General features: G+C 38.3%; 1 protein-coding gene across 1 annotated transcript in view; it reads left to right on the top strand.

Annotated features, from left to right (window-relative positions):
• Positions 1–23,012, top strand: part of dnah3 (dynein axonemal heavy chain 3) — a 43,911-nt gene that overhangs the window by 13,495 nt on the left and 7,404 nt on the right. The window contains exons 16-47 of the mRNA XM_016245462.1: positions 164–255; positions 391–505; positions 845–961; positions 1,292–1,471; positions 1,585–1,721; positions 1,842–2,043; positions 2,457–2,549; positions 2,625–2,735; positions 2,818–2,932; positions 3,007–3,205; positions 3,538–3,646; positions 3,789–3,902; positions 4,003–4,179; positions 5,979–6,070; positions 6,163–6,382; positions 6,460–6,594; positions 6,985–7,096; positions 7,742–7,983; positions 8,071–8,171; positions 8,454–8,587; positions 9,096–9,337; positions 9,425–9,525; positions 9,954–10,126; positions 10,324–10,328; positions 10,513–11,179; positions 12,714–12,879; positions 12,969–13,185; positions 16,123–16,305; positions 16,823–17,021; positions 17,121–19,262; positions 20,385–20,610; positions 21,753–21,997. Of these exons, the coding sequence (XP_016100948.1) occupies positions 164–255; positions 391–505; positions 845–961; positions 1,292–1,471; positions 1,585–1,721; positions 1,842–2,043; positions 2,457–2,549; positions 2,625–2,735; positions 2,818–2,932; positions 3,007–3,205; positions 3,538–3,646; positions 3,789–3,902; positions 4,003–4,179; positions 5,979–6,070; positions 6,163–6,382; positions 6,460–6,594; positions 6,985–7,096; positions 7,742–7,983; positions 8,071–8,171; positions 8,454–8,587; positions 9,096–9,337; positions 9,425–9,525; positions 9,954–10,126; positions 10,324–10,328; positions 10,513–11,179; positions 12,714–12,879; positions 12,969–13,185; positions 16,123–16,305; positions 16,823–17,021; positions 17,121–19,262; positions 20,385–20,610; positions 21,753–21,997 (7,363 nt within the window). The remainder of the gene's footprint in view (positions 1–163; positions 256–390; positions 506–844; positions 962–1,291; positions 1,472–1,584; positions 1,722–1,841; positions 2,044–2,456; positions 2,550–2,624; positions 2,736–2,817; positions 2,933–3,006; positions 3,206–3,537; positions 3,647–3,788; positions 3,903–4,002; positions 4,180–5,978; positions 6,071–6,162; positions 6,383–6,459; positions 6,595–6,984; positions 7,097–7,741; positions 7,984–8,070; positions 8,172–8,453; positions 8,588–9,095; positions 9,338–9,424; positions 9,526–9,953; positions 10,127–10,323; positions 10,329–10,512; positions 11,180–12,713; positions 12,880–12,968; positions 13,186–16,122; positions 16,306–16,822; positions 17,022–17,120; positions 19,263–20,384; positions 20,611–21,752; positions 21,998–23,012) is intronic.

The following is a 23,012-nucleotide window of genomic DNA, read 5'->3' on the forward strand; positions in this document are numbered from 1 at the left end:
TATACAGTTTTTTCCTGATTTAGTCCTTCAATTTAGGTCTTATTTATTTCTTTTTTTTTTTTTTTTTTTTTGCTTTTGTTACTGTTAATATTTGCCATTAAAGTTGCATTTACTCATTTTGATGAATGCAATTTTTATTTTTATTTTTTTTGGCTGGTATCAGATCAGTAATATAGTGGGATTTGATGTTAAGCCGGACAAGGACACCCCACTCCTCAAGATGGTGGAGCTCGGATTTTCAGAATATTCAGACAAGTAAGGCTGATCTTTGACAATCTAAAATTATTTGTGGTTGTAAAAAACTTATTATTTGTGAAACCATGTTGCTCAGTGCAGTGCGAGTCTGAATGTGTCAGATTGACTCTTTTATGAATCTCTCTCTGTCTGCAGGCTGGAGGAAATCGGTGCTTCCGCAAGTAAGGAATTCTCTCTGGAAAAGTCTCTGGAGAAAATGAAACAAGAGTGGGCTGAGCTCCGCTTTGGGTTTTCCCCATATAAGGACACGGTAAAACACACTTTAATGTGTGTTTGAAAGTTGATATAAAACTGGCTATTTAAATTTTATGTAATTTAAATGTTTATATACAACTCTGTTCTTATTTGAGTGTTGATTATTAAATACGTTTGGTTAATTTATTGTTAAATATAATTTATTCTCTAAATTAAACTTCGTGTTTAAGGGGAAAAAAAACATTTTGGTGCATCACTACTGATATATAAAAAATTATTATCATTAAAATGACTTTGCTTGTTACATAAAGCTACTGTTTATTTTAACAATTTTATTCTTCTCTCTTTCTCTCTGTCTTATTATGCATTTGTGCATGTATATTTGTCCATAAAGGGTACAAGTGTTTTATCGGCAGTAGATGATATTCAGCTGCTGTTGGACGATCACATTATCAAGACTCAGACTATGAGAGGATCTCCATTCATCAAGCCAATCGAGGCCGATGCAAAGGTTCATAACTTGCACAGATTTGTGTTAAAAGCATTTTAATTTTACTAATCAAGTCCATTTATTTCCTGCCACAAAATACATTTTTGACTGTACTAGTGTACCTTTAAGAAGTCTTTATGTAAATAACTTCTATTATGATTAAAGCTTTTCATGGAATGAGTAACAACAGTGCCCACGACAACTTGTGCAGTTTAGTTCTGCACAATAAAAATATTCTGGTTTTTAGTTGTACACAATACAGTATGATCCTGTAAATAATATGACCATATCAAATGATAATAATATGAACCTTGACCCTTTATATAGTTCTGTTGCTTTGTCTCTCTTTAGACCTGGGAGGAGAAGTTGCAGAGCATACAGGATATATTGGATGCAATGTTGCAGTGTCAAAGCATGTGGATGTATCTAGAGCCCATCTTCAGCTCAGAGGACATCATAGCCCAGATGCCAGAGAACGGACGCAAGTTTGCCATCGTAGACAGTTACTGGAAAAACATTGTCGCTGAAGCGGTGTGTGTGTGATCGGTATTAGCTGTATCACTGTATCTACAACTAATGACCAGCAACAACTAATGATCAATAAATAAACAAGATGTTCATATTCGTGTTAAATGTTTTAACAGTTGAAGGACACACGTGCGCTGGTGGCCACAGAGCAGCCCAACATGTTGGGTCGCCTTCAGGAGTCCAACACTTTCCTGGAGGAAATACAGCAGGGTCTGAACTCATACCTGGAAACAAAGAGACTCTTCTTCCCTCGGTACGATTAAACTTTCAGATCTAACTCTTAATGATGTTATAACACCTTCTTGTATCTCAGTTTAGTGTTCAGAGTCACTATTAATCATTGGTCTCTTAAACTTTATTTCTCACTGTCTAGGTTTTTCTTCCTGTCTAATGATGAGATGTTGGAGATCTTGTCTGAGACGAAGGATCCGCTGCGTGTCCAGCCTCATCTTAAGAAGTGTTTTGAGGGCATCGCTAAGCTAGAATTCACCCCTGATCTGGAGATCACAGGAATGATCAGCTCAGAGAAAGAGATTGTTCCCTTAATAGAGACCATCTACCCAGCTAAAGCCAAGGTACAGATGGAGTACGCCTGAAATATGCTGTTTCCTTTATTTATATACATTTTTGCCTAAAATAGATAGCTAAACTCTATGGATATGCTCCATGAAAACATGAAGCCTTATTTTAGGACCATTAAGATTTTTGTGCAGTGTGACATTATTTTTCTAACATTTTCCTCACAATTCTCAAAACCATAATTTCAAAAATGTATATATAATTTAAATTTAATTTTACAGTATTTGTACATAATTGTTGTATAGACTTTAATATGTTCATTTAAATAATCATCGCTTTGCATGTTTTTAAAAGTTGAGATTAATGGGATTTACACAAAATGTATTGTAGTAATGAGAACTTTCAGGGGAAAAGTGATTAATCGTCATGAGAATTTACCCACGTTTTCAAATTTGTATCATGTTTTTAGGGAATGGTTGAGAAGTGGCTTCTGCAGGTTGAAAACACAATGCTGATGAGCATCAGAGGTGTCATAAAACAAGGAATGGAGCAGTACTCAGAGGTATAATCACACACAAACACTGCACATGTACAATACGATCAGCCCATCACGTGTGTTTGATTCTGCTTGTTTCAGATGCCTAGGAAGAAGTGGGTGCTGCTGTGGCCTGGTCAGGTCGTGATCTGTGCGTCCTGCATCTTCTGGACCAGTGAAGTATCTGACGCCATACAGAACAACACTCTTCCCGTGAGCACAAGTGCACACAAACTCATTCAGAGCAGATTTGATTGAGTGGAGCTGGTCAGAAAGTATAAATATTGTGTTTCAGGCTTATGTTGAACAGAGTAATGCTCAGATCGCTGATATAGTCGAGCTGGTAAGAGGGAAGTTGCCAGGTGGGGCCAGGATGACTCTGGGAGCTCTTATTGTCATTGATGTTCATGGTAAGTGTCATTCTGGCATGTTGTCTCTGTATTGTCTGTATAGTTCATGAGTTTTGCCTCTTTATCCCATGCAGCACGTGATGTTGTGTGCAAGCTGGCACAGGATGGCGTTTCGTCTCTAAATGATTTCCAGTGGATTTCCCAGCTGCGGTATTTCTGGGAGGACGGAGAGGTCATGCTGCGGATGATCACCACCGTGATCAGATACGGATATGAATATCTCGGCAACTCGCCACGTCTGGTCATAACACCACTAACTGACCGCTGCTACAGGTGCTCTGACATATAATCTGTGTTAGCATGTGTTTGATAATATTTTATTATGATCATTTTATATGCCATTGTGAAGAATACAAGTACAGAGACTGTTTTCTCAATCGGATCCAAAAATATCTTGCTTACGTCAGTGCCATGAGGCAGAGCTTTTCATACGCTTTACAACATATGAACATGAGTACGTTTATTTATGTCTTACGAACTGGTCAGTCGATATTTACTAAATATTTACTTCAGACACAAATTCAGACTTTCTCTTTGTAAAAAAAAAATACTGATAGAAAAAAAGAGCATGTAAACATACCTACTGAATGCTGATTGGTCTACAGGACTCTGATGGGCGCTCTGAAGCTGAATCTTGGCGGAGCTCCAGAAGGTCCTGCGGGAACTGGAAAAACAGAGACGACCAAAGATCTGGCCAAAGCGCTCGCCAAACAGGTGCTCACAATATTTTTTTATGACATATATAAAGCTACTATTTCAGTCTAAACACTGATTATGCTGGTTCAGGTAATTCTGATAAGTTCATTTTATTGTATGTAAGTGACAAATGTATGTGTGTGTGTAAATGTGTGTTTAGTGTGTGGTGTTCAACTGTTCTGATGGTCTGGACTACAAAGCAATGAGTAAATTTTTCAAGGGTCTAGCACAGTCCGGAGCGTGGGCATGTTTCGACGAGTTCAACCGGATAGAGGTCGGTAATGATGTGACAGCCAAATTAGTCAATTAAACTAATACTACTTTATAGTTAACAATTATTAGTTTGTCTCTCCTTGTTTGTTGCACTCTGTCAGGTAGAGGTGTTGTCTGTGGTCGCCCAGCAGATTTTGAGTATTCAGCAGGCCATAATGCGAAACATGAAGACGTTTATGTTCGAGGGAACCGAGCTCTCTCTCAATCCGACCTGCTGTGTGTTTATCACCATGAACCCAGGATACGCAGGCAGAGCAGAGCTGCCTGATAACCTGAAAGTAACCAAAAACAAACACGCTCATTCACAATTACAGAGAAATACACCATCTTGTAACTTTGCTTCCTGTTTTTTGGCTCATTTTGAGATAAATTAGAGTTTTACGGGAAATTGTTTTCTTATGCCATGGTCCATTCATTCATTTATATGTTTAAGTTTTGTGTGTATGTACTTGCATGTTTGTAGGCTTTGTTCCGTACAGTTGCAATGATGGGTCAGAAAGTATAAATATTGTGTTTGCATGTGTTTCAGGCTTATGTTGAACAGAGTAATGCTCAGATCGCTGATATAGTCGAGCTGGTAAGAGGGAAGTTGCCAGGTGGGGCCAGGATGACTCTGGGAGCTCTCATTGTCATTGATGTTCATGGTAAGTGTCATTCTGGCATGTTGTCTCTGTATTGTCTGTATAGTTCATGAGTTTTGCCTCTTTATCCCATGCAGCACGTGATGTTGTGTGCAAGCTGGCACAGGATGGCGTTTCGTCTCTAAATGATTTCCAGTGGATTTCCCAGCTGCGGTATTTCTGGGAGGACGGAGAGGTCATGCTGCGGATGATCACCACCGTGATCAGATACGGATATGAATATCTCGGCAACTCGCCACGTCTGGTCATAACACCACTAACTGACCGCTGCTACAGGTGCTCTGACATATAATCTGTGTTAGCATGTGTTTGATAATATTTTATTATGATCATTTTATATGCCATTGTGAAGAATACAAGTACAGAGACTGTTTTCTCAATCGGATCCAAAAATATCTTGCTTACGTCAGTGCCATGAGGCAGAGCTTTTCATACGCTTTACAACATATGAACATGAGTACGTTTATTTATGTCTTACGAACTGGTCAGTCGATATTTACTAAATATTTACTTCAGACACAAATTCAGACTTTCTCTTTGTAAAAAAAAAATACTGATAGAAAAAAAGAGCATGTAAACATACCTACTGAATGCTGATTGGTCTACAGGACTCTGATGGGCGCTCTGAAGCTGAATCTTGGCGGAGCTCCAGAAGGTCCTGCGGGAACTGGAAAAACAGAGACGACCAAAGATCTGGCCAAAGCGCTCGCCAAACAGGTGCTCACAATATTTTTTTATGACATATATAAAGCTACTATTTCAGTCTAAACACTGATTATGCTGGTTCAGGTAATTCTGATAAGTTCATTTTATTGTATGTAAGTGACAAATGTATGTGTGTGTGTAAATGTGTGTTTAGTGTGTGGTGTTCAACTGTTCTGATGGTCTGGACTACAAAGCAATGAGTAAATTTTTCAAGGGTCTAGCACAGTCCGGAGCGTGGGCATGTTTCGACGAGTTCAACCGGATAGAGGTCGGTAATGACGTGATAGCCAAATTAGTCAATTAAACTAATACTACTTTATAGTTAACAATTATTAGTTTGTCTCTCCTTGTTTGTTGCACTCTGTCAGGTAGAGGTGTTGTCTGTGGTCGCCCAGCAGATTTTGAGTATTCAGCAGGCCATAATGCGAAACATGAAGACGTTTATGTTCGAGGGAACCGAGCTCTCTCTCAATCCGACCTGCTGTGTGTTTATCACCATGAACCCAGGATACGCAGGCAGAGCAGAGCTGCCTGATAACCTGAAAGTAACCAAAAACAAACACGCTCATTCACAATTACAGAGAAATACACCATCTTGTAACTTTGCTTCCTGTTTTTTGGCTCATTTTGAGATAAATTTAGAGTTTTACGGGAAATTGTTTTCTTATGCCATGGTCCATTCATTCATTTATATGTTTAAGTTTTGTGTGTATGTACTTGCATGTTTGTAGGCTTTGTTCCGTACAGTTGCAATGATGGTTCCAGATTATGGACTGATTGGAGAGATATCACTTTATTCGATGGGATTCACAGCATCCCGGAGGTAAAATAATTTCTAGTCAAACAGTTAAACTAATTCATATTTAATTTTGCGGAAAAGGTTCCAGTTGTTTCACTTTGTTTTGTGTTTTCCAGCCTGGCTCAGAAGATTGTGGCGACGTATCGCTTGTGCTCTGAGCAGCTCTCGTCTCAACCGCACTACGATTACGGGATGCGTGCGGTAAAATCAGTCCTGACTGCGGCGGGAAACCTGAAACTCAAATACCCAGAAGAGGACGAGAGCGTTTTGCTGCTGAGAGCTCTCATGGATGTCAACATGGCCAAGTTCCTCGCGCAGGATTTACCACTGTTTCAGGTGTGTAGATGCCAATTACATATTAATTTTGTATGACTTTGCATGTGGTTATTGATTTGTGTTTGTGTGTGTTTTAGGGAATCATCACTGATCTGTTTCCTGGAGTGGTGCTGCCCAAACCAGATTATGAGTTACTGTTAAAAGCTTTAGATGACAACATCGTCAAGATGAAACTGCAGCCTGTACCGTGGTTCATTGGCAAAATTATACAAGTACAGAATCTGCTCAATGCCATTTCATCTATCTATTCAATCTGTCACATCTTTATAATCATTCATATTTCTTTGTTTTCTCAAATTTTGCCTTTAGATTTAAACATTTAGAAGGTAGTTTATATATGAGCACTGCTATTTTAAATATAAAACTATTATAAAATTCTGTGCTAATTAATTAATTAAATTATTTAGTCTGCTAAATGACTAAATGTAAATGTAAATAAAATTCAGTTTAAACACTATAATCTGATTGGGTGAGCTGTATTTGAAGTTCTTACAAAAATAAATGCTATATTTGATAATATTATGACAACTGAGGCTTGTTTTTATAGCTGAAACTGTTAAATGAAAAAAGTAATCAGTTGATAAATTTTATCGTGTGTGCAGGTGTACGAGATGATGCTGGTCAGACACGGCTTCATGATTGTTGGCGAGCCTATGGGTGGAAAAACTTCAGCTTATAAAGTTCTGGCTGGAGCTTTGGGAGACCTTTATAAGGGTATCAAGCCATAATATTTTTATTCTTTATTCTTTCTTCTTTTTTTTTGGTGTTCATACACACTACCGGTTAAAAGTTTGGAATAATTACGATTTTTAATGTCCTTAAAAGAAGTCTCTCTGCTCACCAAGATGGCATTTATTTGATCAAAAATGCAGTAAAAACAGTAATATTGTGAAATGGCAGAGCTGAATTCTTTTAAAAATCTAACCTAATCCAAATTTTGAATAGTAGGGAAACACAGTTTCTACAAAAAATATTAAGCAGCAAAAACTGTCAATGTTTTCAACATTGAGAATAAAAAAAAAAGTTTCTTGAGCAGTGAATGAGCATATTAGAATGATTTTTGAAGGATCATGTGACACTGAAGACTGGAATAATGATTCTGAAAATTCAGCTTTGATCACAGCAATAAATTACATTTTACAATATATTCAAATAAAAACAATTATTTGAAACTACAGTAATATTTCACAATATTACTGCTTTTACTCTATTTTTCATTAAATAAATGCAGCCTTGGTGAACATGAGACACGTCTTTTTCAAAATTATTTACATTTTTGAACAGTTGTGTACAAATATGATTTGCTGAAATGACATGGAATCATAACCAAGTATGTGTGTATGTTATTTGTCTGTATAGAAGGTCTGATGGAAGAGTTTGCGGTAGATTTCCGCATCATTAATCCGAAGGCGATCACTATGGGGCAGCTGTATGGCTGTTTTGATCCAGTGAGTCACGAGTGGTCAGATGGCGTTTTGGCCACCTCATTCAGACAGCAGGCCCAGTGCACCTCAGACGACCGCCAGTGGATAATATTCGATGGGCCCATCGACGCGGTCTGGATTGAGAACATGAACACCGTTTTGGACGATAACAAGAAGGTACATTTACATTTTAATATTGCAGTGAACATGTCTGAAGTGCTTGAGGTTCAGTGCTGGTGTCTGATGTGTTTTGCTGTTGAACAGCTGTGCCTGATGAGTGGTGAGATCATTCAGATGAGTCCTAAAATGAGTCTGATCTTTGAGCCTGCGGATCTGGAGCAGGCGTCACCTGCTACTGTGAGCAGGTGAACAACGAACACTCAGCTCTACATTGTTAAAGTAAAACAATACAGAGCCCATTCATTTTCTTCCAATTTTTTTTTATTAGCAATAGCATATTTAATTTTTATATTAAACATATAAAATGTATAAAAAAACATTTTTTAAATCCTGTTAATAGACTCTCCCTACATTCATATGTGCATAAAATTTGCTTTTGGTTTTACTTTCCAAGAGTTTTTTTATTTTTTATTTCAATGTGTTTGTTGTCTTGTCATAGAGAGTGTATGTGTGTGTGTTATGTTTAGATGCGGTATGATCTACATGGAGCCGCATCAGTTGGGCTGGATGCCTCTGAGAGACTCCTACATGAACACATTACCTGAGACCCTGGCAGATGAGCACAGAACCCTGGTGAGAAGGATTGTGCACATGCTGTTAAAATAATAAACATTTCTGAATGTAATGATCCCCTGTGTGTGTTATGGCAGAGCTGAATTCTTTTAAAAATCTAACCTAATCCAAATTTTGAATAGTAGGGAAACACAGTTTCTACAAAAAATATTAAGCAGCAAAAACTGTCAATGTTTTCAACATTGAGAATAAAAAAAAAAGTTTCTTGAGCAGTGAATGAGCATATTAGAATGATTTTTGAAGGATCATGTGACACTGAAGACTGGAATAATGATTCTGAAAATTCAGCTTTGATCACAGCAATAAATTACATTTTACAATATATTCAAATAAAAACAATTATTTGAAACTACAGTAATATTTCACAATATTACTGCTTTTACTCTATTTTTCATCAAATAAATGCAGCCTTGGTGAACATGAGACACGTCTTTTTCAAAATTATTTACATTTTTGAACAGTTGTGTACAAATATGATTTGCTGAAATGACATGGAATCATAACCAAGTATGTGTGTATGTTATTTGTCTGTATAGAAGGTCTGATGGAAGAGTTTGCGGTAGATTTCCGCATCATTAATCCGAAGGCGATCACTATGGGGCAGCTGTATGGCTGTTTTGATCCAGTGAGTCACGAGTGGTCAGATGGCGTTTTGGCCACCTCATTCAGACAGCAGGCCCAGTGCACCTCAGACGACCGCCAGTGGATAATATTCGATGGGCCCATCGACGCGGTCTGGATTGAGAACATGAACACCGTTTTGGACGATAACAAGAAGGTACATTTACATTTTAATATTGCAGTGAACATGTCTGAAGTGCTTGAGGTTCAGTGCTGGTGTCTGATGTGTTTTGCTGTTGAACAGCTGTGCCTGATGAGTGGTGAGATCATTCAGATGAGTCCTAAAATGAGTCTGATCTTTGAGCCTGCGGATCTGGAGCAGGCGTCACCTGCTACTGTGAGCAGGTGAACAACGAACACTCAGCTCTACATTGTTAAAATAAAACAATACAGAGCCCATTCATTTTCTTCCAATTTTTTTTTATTAGCAATAGCATATTTAATTTTTATATTAAACATATAAAATGTATAAAAAAACATTTTTTAAATCCTGTTAATAGACTCTCCCTACATTCATATGTGCATAAAATTTGCTTTTGGTTTTACTTTCCAAGAGTTTTTTTATTTTTTATTTCAATGTGTTTGTTGTCTTGTCATAGAGAGTGTATGTGTGTGTGTTATGTTTAGATGCGGTATGATCTACATGGAGCCGCATCAGTTGGGCTGGATGCCTCTGAGAGACTCCTACATGAACACATTACCTGAGACCCTGGCAGATGAGCACAGAACCCTGGTGAGAAGGATTGTGCACATGCTGTTAAAATAATAAACAGTATGACTGTTTTGCATCTTTCCTCCCTCACAGGACGATTTACACGTCACCTAAATATTATATCGATTGATACATTCGATGATGAGACTCTAAGCAACATCTTCACATCCATCACCGACTGGCACTTCAGTAATGGTTTTGATGCCTCTTTCTACAGGTGTGTTCATGAAGAAAGTTTAAATCTGATATAAAAATATCTCAATGCGATTGCATTAGATATCAAGATATAAAACCAATATTTTGGTGACATATATTTAGAATAAAAACAGACCAAGTAACAAATAGTTTTTGTGGCCACTGTGTGGTAACTGTTTTTTTACACAAGCTGAAAATCATGATTAAATATTTCTGTGTATGTGTATTTGTTGTAGGTTGGGTAAATAAGAAGATTAAGTTATTTCTTTCTTTTAATTTTGAGGTGAAATATGACCTGGGCATTTTTCATTCTTTTTCAAGGGAAACTTTAAATAAAATGGATTTGGTTATCTAGTATCTCTTGTTGTAAAATTGGCTTTAGTTTAATTATTATTTTAATAAGATGTCTCTTTTCCCCTATCCAGCTCCTCAGTCATCTCACTCTGTCTGGTAAAGTTGAAGATGACAGCATTCGCAGCCTGTTTTTTGGTGACTACGCCAAACCAGACTCGGCCAGTAAAACGTACGACGAGATCACAGATCTGAGTACATTAACGGAGGTGATGGATTTCTACCTCAAGGAGTTTAATAACATCAGCAAAGCGCCCATGAACCTCGTCATGTTTCAGTTCGCCATCGAACACATCTCACGAATCTGCCGTGTGCTGAAACAAGACAACGGCCACCTGCTGCTGGTTGGCATTGGCGGATCGGGGCGACAGAGCACCACCAAACTCGCCACCTTCATCAATGACTACGAGCTGTTCCAGATCGAACTGACCAAGAACTACAGTATGTCGGACTGGCGTGACAATCTGAAGCACCTGATGCTGAAAGCTGGGATAGAGGGGAAGAAAACAACGTTTCTCTTTAGCGACAACCAGATCAAGGACGAAGCCTTCGTTGAGGACATCAACATGCTGCTGAACACAGGAGACGTGCCAAACATCTTCCCAGCAGACGAGCGTGCTGACATCATCGAAAAAATGCAGGGAACAGCCCAGATGGAAGGGAAGAAGATGGACGTCACACCGCTCTCCATGTACAACTTCTTTATCGACAGAGTTAAAGCCAACCTTCATATAGTTCTTGGTACTGATTATATTATATATTATATTATATTATATTATATTATATTTAGGGCTGTCAGTTTAACGCGTTAACTTAATTAATTAGTTATGAAAAAATAACGTGATTAAAATATTTTAACGCAGTTAATGCACTGGCCACGCCCCCAAACCTTACATTTCTCTTACACATCTTACATTTCATACAGTTGACTGTTGACAAATATGATGCAGGGCAACAACTCCGTAAATGCAGTTATGCCCTACAATTCAAGATACTGGGGCAAAAAATGTCCCCCAAAAAAGTTTTTGTCTCATATTTATATCTTACAATATCATACACACAAGCAGGGAGAGCAATATCACACGAGTACTGATTTTGTCCCAAATATCACAAGTTTAAATGTGATTTTATACAACAGTTCAGTAAATAAGTTGATATTGTGTTCTATTTTAAACACAACATTGTGTTTTTGCTCAATTTTGCAGTGAACATATTACCTTTAAAGTCACAGCAGAATTGTCTTGCACGTCTTCGAGCAACACAGAGGTGTTTAGTTTCTGAAAAAAATCCGCAATTTGAACGAATCGTGTGAATCAATGATTCAAAGCTCCATTCATTAAGAGAGCCGTTTACTGAATTCCTGAATGAATCAGCCGATTGAATGAATCGAATGAAGACATTTATCGCCACCTGCTGGCAGATGTAGTTTCTTATTTAGAGTATAATAATAATAATAATAAAAACATTAAAGGGATAGTTCACCCAAAACATTTAATTTTTTTCATCATTTACTCTTGTTTCAAACTTTTCTTTTGTGGAACATAAAAGAAGATATTTTGAACACTGTTGGTAACTAATCTGTTTTGGTTACCAATGACTTTAATTTTATGAACAAAAAATACTGATGTTTCTCAAATGATCTTCTTTTATGTTCCATAGTTTATGTTAAGATGTTGTAGCCTAAATGTTTATGTGTAATAATTTTTTTTTGTTGAATCAGATAAAATATTTCTTCCTAAGTTACAATTTGTAATGTCTGCTTGATACTTTCTCATTTACATTTACATTTAGTAGATGCTTTTATCCAAAGCGACTTACAAATGAGCAAAATAGAAGCAATCAAAACCAACAAAAGAGCAATAAAATGCAAATAAAACGCATTTAACACAAAAATAGCTTTAAATAATATTTTGTTGGGTAATTTCAGTCAAATTTATTTTGCGATTAATTAATCGACACATCATGTAATTAATTAGATAAAAAAATTTGATCAACTAACAGCCCTAATTATATTATATTTTATTTATTTAACTACTATTTATGTTTATATTCATTTAACAAGGAGAAAAACCTCTCTGAGATTAAAAATATTACAGGAGTGTACTGTCCAACATAAGCAGAAACTTAACATATACACAAAACAAAAACAGCATACATATATACATAATATAAACAGATGTAAATATATACAAATAATATATAACCATATATATAAAATATTTTGGTGTATACTTCTGTAAGCTTGTGTAAAACTGTTTTCATGTTTGTCCAATAGCAATGAGCCCAATAGGTGAAGGCTTCCGCAATCGTCTGAGGATGTTCCCATCTTTGATTAACTGCTGCACCATAGACTGGTTTCAGGCCTGGCCCAAAGACGCTCTGGAGATGGTCGCCAACAAGTTCCTTGAGGATTTGGACATGGAAGACAACATCAGGATGGAGTGCGGACATGAGCCTGCATTTATTTCCTTTAACAGTTGATAGTGTTCAGATATAAAGACTTACATTGTCAGTTTTGCTTTATTCTCAGGGTGGTGGAAATGTGTAAGATGTTCCAGGAGAGTGTCAGAGAGTTGTCTGAGCGCTACTACTCCCAGCTGCGCAGACATAATTACGTGACTCCTACTTCCTACCTGGAGCTCATCCTGACCTTTAAAGTCTTGCTTAACTCCAAACGCAGTGAGGTGAATGAGCTCAGGAATCGATACATAATCGGCTTGCAGAAACTTGACTTTGCTGCCTCTCAGGTGAGACGGAAAATGCGAACGCTTCATCAGTCATTTCACAATACTCTCTTTATTCTTCTTTATGTTCATCTGCAATCAGTGTTGTAATACATGTCCTGAAATACATACAATACATATAATTAATTCTGTTTTGTTAATGTACAATCTTGATATATATCTTTTATGTCTGTGAGTTTAGTGAGAAAAAATTTGATTGAAAATCAAATATTTACACTCTCTCTCTCTATTTATAAACAGCGGGTAAAATAAGTATTGAACACGTCACCATTTTTTTCAGTAAATATATTTCTAAAGGTGCTGTTGACATGAAAATTTCACCAGATCTCGGTAAAAATCCAAGTAATCCATACATACAAAGAAAACAAAACAAATAAGTTCAGAAATTAAGTTCTGAGTAATAAAATGGAATGACCCAGGGGAAAAATATTGAACATGCATACTGAAATTTATTTATTACTTTGTACAAAAGCCTTTGTTGGTAATGAGAGCTTCAAGATGCCTCCTGTATGGAGAAACTAGTCGCATGCATTGCTCAGGTGTGATTTTGGCCCATTCTTTCACATAAACAGTCTTCAAATCTTGAAGGTTCTGTGGGCCTCCTCTATGAACTCTTATCTGTAGTTCTTTCCATAGATTTTCTATTGGATTCAAGTCAGGTGATTAGCTGGGCCATTCTAGCAGCTTTATTTTCTTTTTCTGAAACCCAACTGAGAGTTTCCTTGGCTGTGTGTTTGGGATCATTGTCTTGCTGAAATGTCCACGGTCCACCCTTGATTCATCTTCATCATCCTGGTAGATGGCAGCAGATTTTTATCAAGAATGTCTCGGTACATTTTTCCATTCATCCTTCCTTCAATTATATGAATTTTGCCAGTGCCACACCATGATGTTTTTGGGGTGATGAGCAGTGCCATTTGACCTCCAAATATGGTGTGTATTATGGCATCCAAAGAGTTTAATTTTGGTCTCCTCGGACCAGACTATATTCTCCCAGTATTTCACAGGCTTGTCTAAATGTTGTGCAGCAAACTTTAAACGAGCTTCTACATGCTTTTTCTTCAGCAATAGAGCCTTGCGTGGTGAGCGTGCCTTGTATACAGGTTGAGTGCATTACTTTATTGTTTTCTTTGAAACAATTGTACCTGCTAATTCCAGGTCTTTCTGAAGCTCTCCACAAGTGGTCATTGGCTCTTAGAAAACCTTCTGATAATTTTTTTTCACTGCTCTGTCAGAAATCTTGCAAGGAGCACCTGGACGTGGTCGGTTTATGGTGAAATTATGTTCTTTCCACTTCAGGATTATGGCCCCAACAGTGCTCACTGGAACATTCAGAAGTATAGAAATCCTTCTGTAACCAATGCCATCATTTTTGCAACAATAAGGTTGTGACGGTCTTGAAAGAGCTCTTTGCTTTTACCCATCATGAAATGTTTCTTGTGTGACATGTTGATAATGAGACACCTTTTTATAGGCCATCAGTTGGGACTAAACCAGCTAATATTAATTTCCACTGATGAGGGGCAGGATTGCTTTCTAATTACTGATAGATTTCAGCTGGTGTCTTGGCTTTCCATGCCTTTTTGCACCTCCCTTTCTTCATGTGTTCAATACTTTTTCCCTGTGTCATTCCACTTTATTACACAGAACTTAATTTCTGAAATTATTTGTTTTGTTTTCTTTGTATGTATGGATTACTTGGGTTGTTATCGACATCTGGTGAAAATTTCATGTCAACAGCACCTTTAGAAATATATATACTGAGAAAAATGGTGACGTGTTCAATACTTATTTTACCCGCTGAATTTTAATTATTAATTTATAATTGTATAACACAATATAATTTTTTTTATAATTTTGCCATAATTGTTTGTTATTTATATTTAAATTGTAAATATTAGATTTTTCTCTCAAATCTTTTAAATAAAAAAACATACATTTTCAAACTGTTTATTAAAGTGTTCATATGATGCGATTTCAATTGTTCCTTTCTCTTTGGAGTGTTACAAGCTCTTGGTGCATAAAGAAGATCTGTAAAGTTGCAAAGACTAAACTCTAAAAAATGTGTAAAAAAGACAAAAAAAATGTTTTTGTAAAAAGAACAGAAAACATTTACAATACATAGAGCTGTACAAATACAATCGTATATTGTGATTATTTTTCTTATGATACTGCATCAATGCCTACATTTTTTATCTTTATTTATGAATTTATTTATCTGTGCATTCATACAATTCTCTAGAGTTTAATTAAAGGGGTCATATGATGCGATTTCAATTTTTCCTTTCTCTTTGGAGTGTCACAAGCTCTTGGTGCATAAAGAAGATCTATAAAGTTGCAAAGACTAAAGTCTCAAATCCAAAGAGATATTCTTTATAAAAGTTAAGAGTCAACCACACCTAACTAAAACAGCTCGTTCTAACACGCCCCCACATGTCTACGTCACGATGTGGCACGCAAAGAAAGAAGGAGTAACTTTTATTCTCGCTGTAGTATGGTTCTTGCCGCCGCCGCCATGTCGTGAAGGTGCTGTGTGTTTCGTTGTGAAAGCGAAAAGTAGAGCGGAGTCCAGCCAGGGGTCGTCACATGTGGTTGCCGCAAGCCTGCCCGGCCGCTCCTTCGTCGAATCCGCCAGCCGCGCTGTTCTCAAGCCCGCCGCCTCTGTTCACTCTAGCCCGCCGTGTGTGCCGCTGTGTGTTTTGTTGTGAAAGCGAAACTACTTTGTTTGACCTTCATTAAAATTAGAAAAATGGGAAATGGTCTCAGATAAATATGTAGATTTCAGGCAAATTTCAGCAAATGATCAATTATATATTATCATGATAAATTATTTATGATTTTTTTATCAACAAGAGGCCTAAATACATTATTTGATAATGTACATAGTCATTATCCCTGAATAAATTGATGTTGACAGTGCTGTTTGTCTGTGACGTGCAGGTAGCAGTCATGCAGCAGGAGCTCACAGCTCTTCAGCCAGAACTGATCGAGACAGCCAAACAGACCGATCAGATGATGGTGAAGATAGAGAAAGAGACAGTGGAGGTGGATGCTAAGAAAGAGCTTGTCAGTGCTGATGAGAAAGTCGCCAATGAAGCAGCAGCTGCTGCTAAAGCGATCAAGGTAACCAGATGGGAAAAATGTATTTCAGTTCATCAGAGCAGTACATTTCTGTCTAAGGCTCACAAAAATTATCCATGCAGGCAAACCCTTTTAATTACACAACATCAATTCTTAACAGGACAAAACCATATCTGTTATATAATATAATGACATTTAGTAAAGGATTGCATTCAAAGTGTTGGCCAAGTATTAACATTTATTTGTACATACTTGTTTAAAGTATGTTTCTGGCCTAAAATTTTAGCTATGCAAGTGAAAAAAATAATACAGATGTTCTCATGTTGCTGATTTTTCCTTCAATTCTCAATCTACTTGATAAATTAGAAAATACATAAATAGATAAACAGATATTGGCATGTAGGAATTTACAAGTCTTTAATGATGTTGGTGGACTAGTTGCACTCTTTCAGTTGAGGAGATTCAGAAAGTGGTTAGCAGTTGGAGATTTTGGGGTATTAGGACATTTTGTTAACGTTATGATCGAGAAGTTTATATCAGTTAATTTATTGTCGGATAGGATGAGTGTGAGGGAGATCTTGCAGAAGCGATGCCAGCACTGGAAGCGGCTCTCTCTGCTCTAGATACACTGAAGCCGGCTGATATTACTGTCTTGAAGACGATGCAGAATCCTCCTGGTCCTGTCAAACTGGTCATGGAGTCCATCTGTGTCATGAAGGGCATTAAACCAGAGAGGAAACAAGACCCCGGTGGATCAGGTATGAGAATGTGGCACACATGAGAAACACAGGTGAAATATATCACACACTCTATTATTAAAGACGATTAAATACATTTGGTTGAAATTATTTGCACAGGAAAGATGGTTGAGGATTTCTGGGGACAATCTAAGAAGCTTCTTGGTGACATGAAGTTCCTTGAGAGCCTCAAGACGTTCGATAAAGACAACATACCTGCACCTAACATTAAGAAAATCAGAGAAAAGTTCATAGACCACCCAGATTTTCAGCCTTCAGTAATCAAAAGCGTGTCTTCTGCTTGTGAGGGCCTTTGCAAATGGGTGCGTGCCATGGAAGTATACGAACGTGTGGCGAAAGTCGTTGCCCCCAAGCAAGTGAGATTAAAGGAAGCAGAGGAGGAGTTAGCCGTGCAGATGCAGAAGTTATCTGTGAAACGTGCCGAGCTGAAGGAGGTGGAGGATCGTCTGCAGGCGCTGAATGACACATTCGACGGCATGATACAGAAGAAAAAAGACCTAGAAGCAAACATAGAGCTCTGTTCCCAAAAGCTAATACGAGCTGAAAAACTAATCGGTGGTCTGGGAGGAGAAAAAGACAGGTGGACGGAGGCTGCTCGGCTCCTTGGCATCAAATACACCAACCTTACCGGCGATGTGCTTTTGTCCTCGGCTATGGTATCTTATCTTGGCGCGTTCACTGTCGATTACCGCGTGGAGTGTCAGCGAAAGTGGCACAAGCTGTGCAATGAGAAAAACATACCATGTTCGAAGGATTTCACACTTAGCAACACTCTCGGAAACCAGGTACTGATCCGATCGTGGCAGATTGCTGGATTACCAGTGGACGCGTTTTCAACCGACAATGGAATTATTGTCTCAAACTCTCGCCGTTGGCCACTCATGATCGATCCACAGGGACAAGCCAACAAATGGGTCAAAAACATGAACAAGGCCAATAAACTGTCCATCATCAAGCTCTCAGACAGCAACTATGTCCGTACCCTCGAGAACGCCATCCAGTTCGGCACGCCAGTCCTCCTGGAGAACGTTGGGGAGGAGCTGGATGCAATTTTAGAGCCGGTTCTCCTAAAACAGACCTTTAAGCAGCAGGGCGTGGAGTATATGAAACTTGGTGAAAACACTGTGGAGTATTCAAGCGATTTCCGGTTCTACATCACAACAGGATTGAGGAATCCACATTACTTGCCGGAGGTGGCGGTGAAAGTGTGTCTTTTGAACTTCATGATCACGCCGTTGGGTCTGGAAGATCAGCTTCTGGGGATCGTCGCCGCTAAAGAGAAGCCAGAACTCGAGGAGAAGAAAAACCAGCTAATTCTCGAAAGCGCAGCCAACAATAAGCAGCTAAAGGAGATCGAGAACAAAATCCTGGAGGTCCTTTCTTCTTCTGAAGGGAACATCCTAGAAGACGAAACTGCTATTAAGGTTCTCTCGTCATCTAAAATATTGTCAGAGGAGATTTCCGAGAAGCAGAAAATTGCGAGTGTGACTGAAAACGAGATTGACGAAACTCGAATGGGTTACCGGCCGGTTGCAGAACACTCATCCATTCTGTTCTTTTGCATCTCGGATCTGGCGAACATCGATCCCATGTACCAATACTCTCTCACGTGGTTCATCAATCTGTACCTGCAGTCCATCGCTCACAGCGCGCCTAGCGATGACCTACAGATCCGCATCGCTAACATCTTGGATCACTTCACCATGCGCGTTTACTATAACGTGTGCCGCTCTCTGTTTGAGAAGGACAAGCTGCTGTTCTCTTTGCTTTTGACCGTCGGCATTATGCAGGGCAAAGGTCAGGTCGACGATCTCGTCTGGCGCTTTCTTCTCACCGGAGGCATTGCTCTGGAAAACCCTTACCCCAACCCGGCCCCGGAGTGGCTTTCGGATAAATCGTGGTCCGAAGTGGTTCGGGCTTCTCAACTTCCTTGCCTGGAAGGATTATTTGAACACATGCAGGAGAATATCGCACAGTGGAAGCAGATTTACGACTCTGGTCATCCGCAGGACGAGGAGTTACCCGGGAAATGGCGCACAGTAGTGGGCATGGAGCGCATGGTGGTGCTGCGCTGCTTCAGACCAGATAAACTTGTGCTGGCGGTACAACAGTTCATCGTCGACAGAATGAGCCGGACATACATTGAGCCACCGACCTTTGACCTGGCGGAGAGCTACAGTGACTCTTACTGCTGTTCACCACTTATCTTCGTCCTTTCTCCAGGATCAGACCCTACAGCAGGTAAAATAGAAAGATTTTTTTTTTTTTTTTCAATGATTGTTTTTGAACATAGGGCTAAGCCAATAACTTATTATATATCATTAATCAATATACTATTATAGTTTTTATTAATATTTAGAATTTTTATGTTTTCCATTTTCATTTTAATAAACCTATATAGTCTGTATTAATTTTTATTGCAGTTTTAGATTTTGTTTTTTTTAGTACTTAAAGTTAAACTAAACAAGCATGAGAGATGTAGCCATGGGAACTAGCTGAAATAAAATAAGTTTACGTTTTTTATATCTTATTTTATTTCAGTTTATTTTATTTAAAGTAATGAAAATGTTTGTTGATAGTTTTAGTTGATGATATCATGGGATTACGATTGTTACTCTTCAGAATAAATGCAGATATAATATTAATATTTTTAATATTTCAATATTAAGTGAAACTGCAAAAGAGAAACTAAAATGGTAGAAAATGGCAAATACAATGTACATTCTAACAAAGTCCCTTTAAGGCAAGTCATGTCACTCTGCGGCCATCTTTGAAACTCCTCTCGGGCATGCAAGTTTAGCTTCTATCTCTTTGAATGGGGAAACATTAAATTCTCCAAAACTGTTCGCCAAGCTTACGGTTACATTTCATATTGAAATCACCAATGAAATATGACAACTGTATAATAAATGTTGTTTATTTTGGTAAAATAGCATTAGAAAAAGCTTATTTCTCAGGCTAGACCAGCCAGTACACTGATAGAGTGGCCATATTGAGTGTTAAATTTTTTCCCCATTCAAATTATACAATGACATATTTTGGGTATTCTATAGTCTTTGGTTCTAACCATGTGTTTTGTGGTGTCAATTATTGGCTGTAGAAATATTTAAATAATTGTATGATTATTCTAGTTGTTTATTATCTATTTTTAATATTAATATACTTCTGTAGTTGACTTTAAGCACACTTTTGTTTACTTCTGTAATATGATACTCAAATGTTGGGTTGCTGCTTGAAGACCAATGTAAAATCTGGGCGTTCTATGTAATATTATAAGACATAGAATAACAATATATGATTGTTTCAGTGCAGCACTAAACATTTACAACTAAATTATGTTCTTACACTCTTTGTCTTACTCAGGACTTCTGAAGTTTGCAGATGACTTGGGAATGGGCGGCAGTAAGACCCAGGTGATCTCTCTGGGTCAGGGTCAAGGTCCAGTAGCTGAGCAGCTGATCAGAGCAGCACTGACCGACGGCACCTGGGTTGTGCTGCAGAACTGTCACCTCGCGACCAGCTGGATGCCAATGCTGGAGAAGATTTGTGAGGAGGTCATAACACCTGAAAACACACACACCAGCTTCAGGTAAAAATAACAACACATGTGCATCTAACACACTGTGCCGTTTCACATAAATTATTATGGCCACACTTAATTTCAGCACAGAGTTAAAATTTGTGGATACATGACAAAGATAAAGAACATATCCAGGACATGTTTAATCTCAAAATCTAACAAAAAACTAAATCTCTCAAATTCTCATTAGTGTAAAAGGTTATTTTTTAATTATTATAATATTAATATTATAATATTATTAAAATAATCATAAAAGGCAGTAAAATTAATACTACCGTTATGTATACTTAAAATTGTACTTCTTAAAAGGGGTCATCGAATGCCCATTTTCCACAAGTTGATATGATTCTTTAGGGTCTTAATGAAAAGTCTATAACATACTTTGGTTAAAATTTCTCAATGGTAGTGTAAAACAACACCCTTTTTACTTTGTCAAAATCAGCTCTGTTTTCAGCAAGCCGTTTTAGTCCATGTTCCTTTAAATGCTAATGAGCTCTGCTCACCCCGTCCCTCTCTTCCGTGGGGTGACGAGCCATTTTCATGAGACTTTTTACTTTAGCCGCGGAACTTGCTAACTAGCACATTATTAGGAAAGGCGGTTTGCAAAGATTCATAAAAGAACCTTATACTCACTTCTTCTGTAGGTGAGGCTGGATAACGAATGATTTGCACGAACATAAACGCATTTAAGTAGATCGGGGATCGGTGCATTCCCTTCAAAAACAAAGGTAATCCACTGCTCCGATGTTGGGAGTAAATGACGACTGCTATGTTCATTATTACATCCAACAACAGAACACCTCAATCACTTATGAGCCAATCTTGTCTACATCTGCTCCGGCATCGAAACAATGGCGGATTGATGACAGCTCACTCAGGGCGGGTCTAAGGTAAAACGCTAGTGTCAATCAACAATCATGGGAGGGCATCTGAGAATGGCTTGATATGAGAAAGGGGAAATGATTTAACGAGATTAAAAACAAACACTGGGTGGATCGTTATCATTATAGGGTGGTAGTGTACACACACTGCCAACACACATTTCAGCTCAAACAACTTGTAAAAGTGCATGTCGCATCCGATGACCCCTTTAAATGAAATTATATTAGTAATTAAACTGATAACCAAACTCCAAACTCCTTTTGTTTTAGGTTGTGGTTGACCAGTCAGCCGTCTGACAAGTTTCCAGTGAGTGTTTTGCAGAATGGGGTGAAGATGACGAACGAGCCTCCCAAAGGACTGAGGGCAAATTTACTGCGTTCTTACCTCAGCGACCCCATCTCAGACCCTGCCTTCTTCAGCAGCTCCGCTAAGCAGGACATCTGGCAGAAGCTGCTGTTCGGCCTTTGTTTCTTCCACGCTCTGGTCCAGGAGAGGAGAACATTCGGCCCACTCGGTCAGATATGAATCTGTAATGCAGTTTGCTTTCCTGTCTGTCATCCTTCATTTGATTCACCATCCATCTCTAAACAATCTTCTGTGAAACTCTGGCATACTATCGTCAATCTAACTGATCTAATATTTTCTAAACAGTCATTATAGTACTGCAATCAAATGGCAGTTTAATAGGCTGAGGCAGTTATAAGTTCATAGATTGATTCTCCTGAAAACTATAAACAGTATTATAAAAGCAAGCTTGTTAGTGGTGCTTGCGAAGCTGGATTTTTATAATTTTTCTTCAATACAAACTTTGGTGCGTAACTCATCCCGTACCATTTGTCATAGACCCATGAAAGAGGCATCAAATCATGAAGCTTATTGAGGTGAGGTGTGGTATGACTTTTCTACGTGATCAGGGATACGATGTTCGCACAGTGGGCAAAAAATCAGGGGGAAAATCCCATAGACTTAATATTGTGACCAAATTTGATGGCCTGTAGCTCTGAGCGAGAATTTCTTAGAAACGTGTGGGTCACCACATTTGAAGAGGCTGGCAAGCTGTTTGAGGACATACCCCGTGATGAGTTGTACCCCTTAGGCACAACAGCCAGCCGAAATCGCCCCTTAAACATACTATAGTAAGGAACTGAGCACATGCATTTTTCCTACTTTGGTAACTTCCACAGGAATTTTGCATTGAACATAACTCTTGATCACAGTGTCAAAGAGACATGGGGCTGGGCTGATTTTACTCAGACAATCAGTCAGTCTCTCATGATCATCATGAAGCTATCAAGCCATGCCCTAGCAAACATTTAGAGCACTCTTGCAACCATCTTCCCATACCCATGCAAGGGAGGGAAGTGCTGGTGAAACACCTAAATCTGTTATCAAATTTTATTTACGTTAAGTAACCCATTGTTATTTTTCTAACTTTGCTCGGTGTTTCACTATAGGAGATATAGACCACTCCCGGATTGCACCCATATCACTGCTATCCAACAAAACAATTAAATGGGCACCGACCTGCC

The sequence above is a fragment of the Sinocyclocheilus grahami genome, unplaced genomic scaffold, assembly GCF_001515645.1.
Source record: "Sinocyclocheilus grahami isolate Dianchi unplaced genomic scaffold, SAMN03320097.WGS_v1.1 scaffold758.1, whole genome shotgun sequence".
Classification (NCBI taxonomy): domain Eukaryota; kingdom Metazoa; phylum Chordata; class Actinopteri; order Cypriniformes; family Cyprinidae; genus Sinocyclocheilus; species Sinocyclocheilus grahami.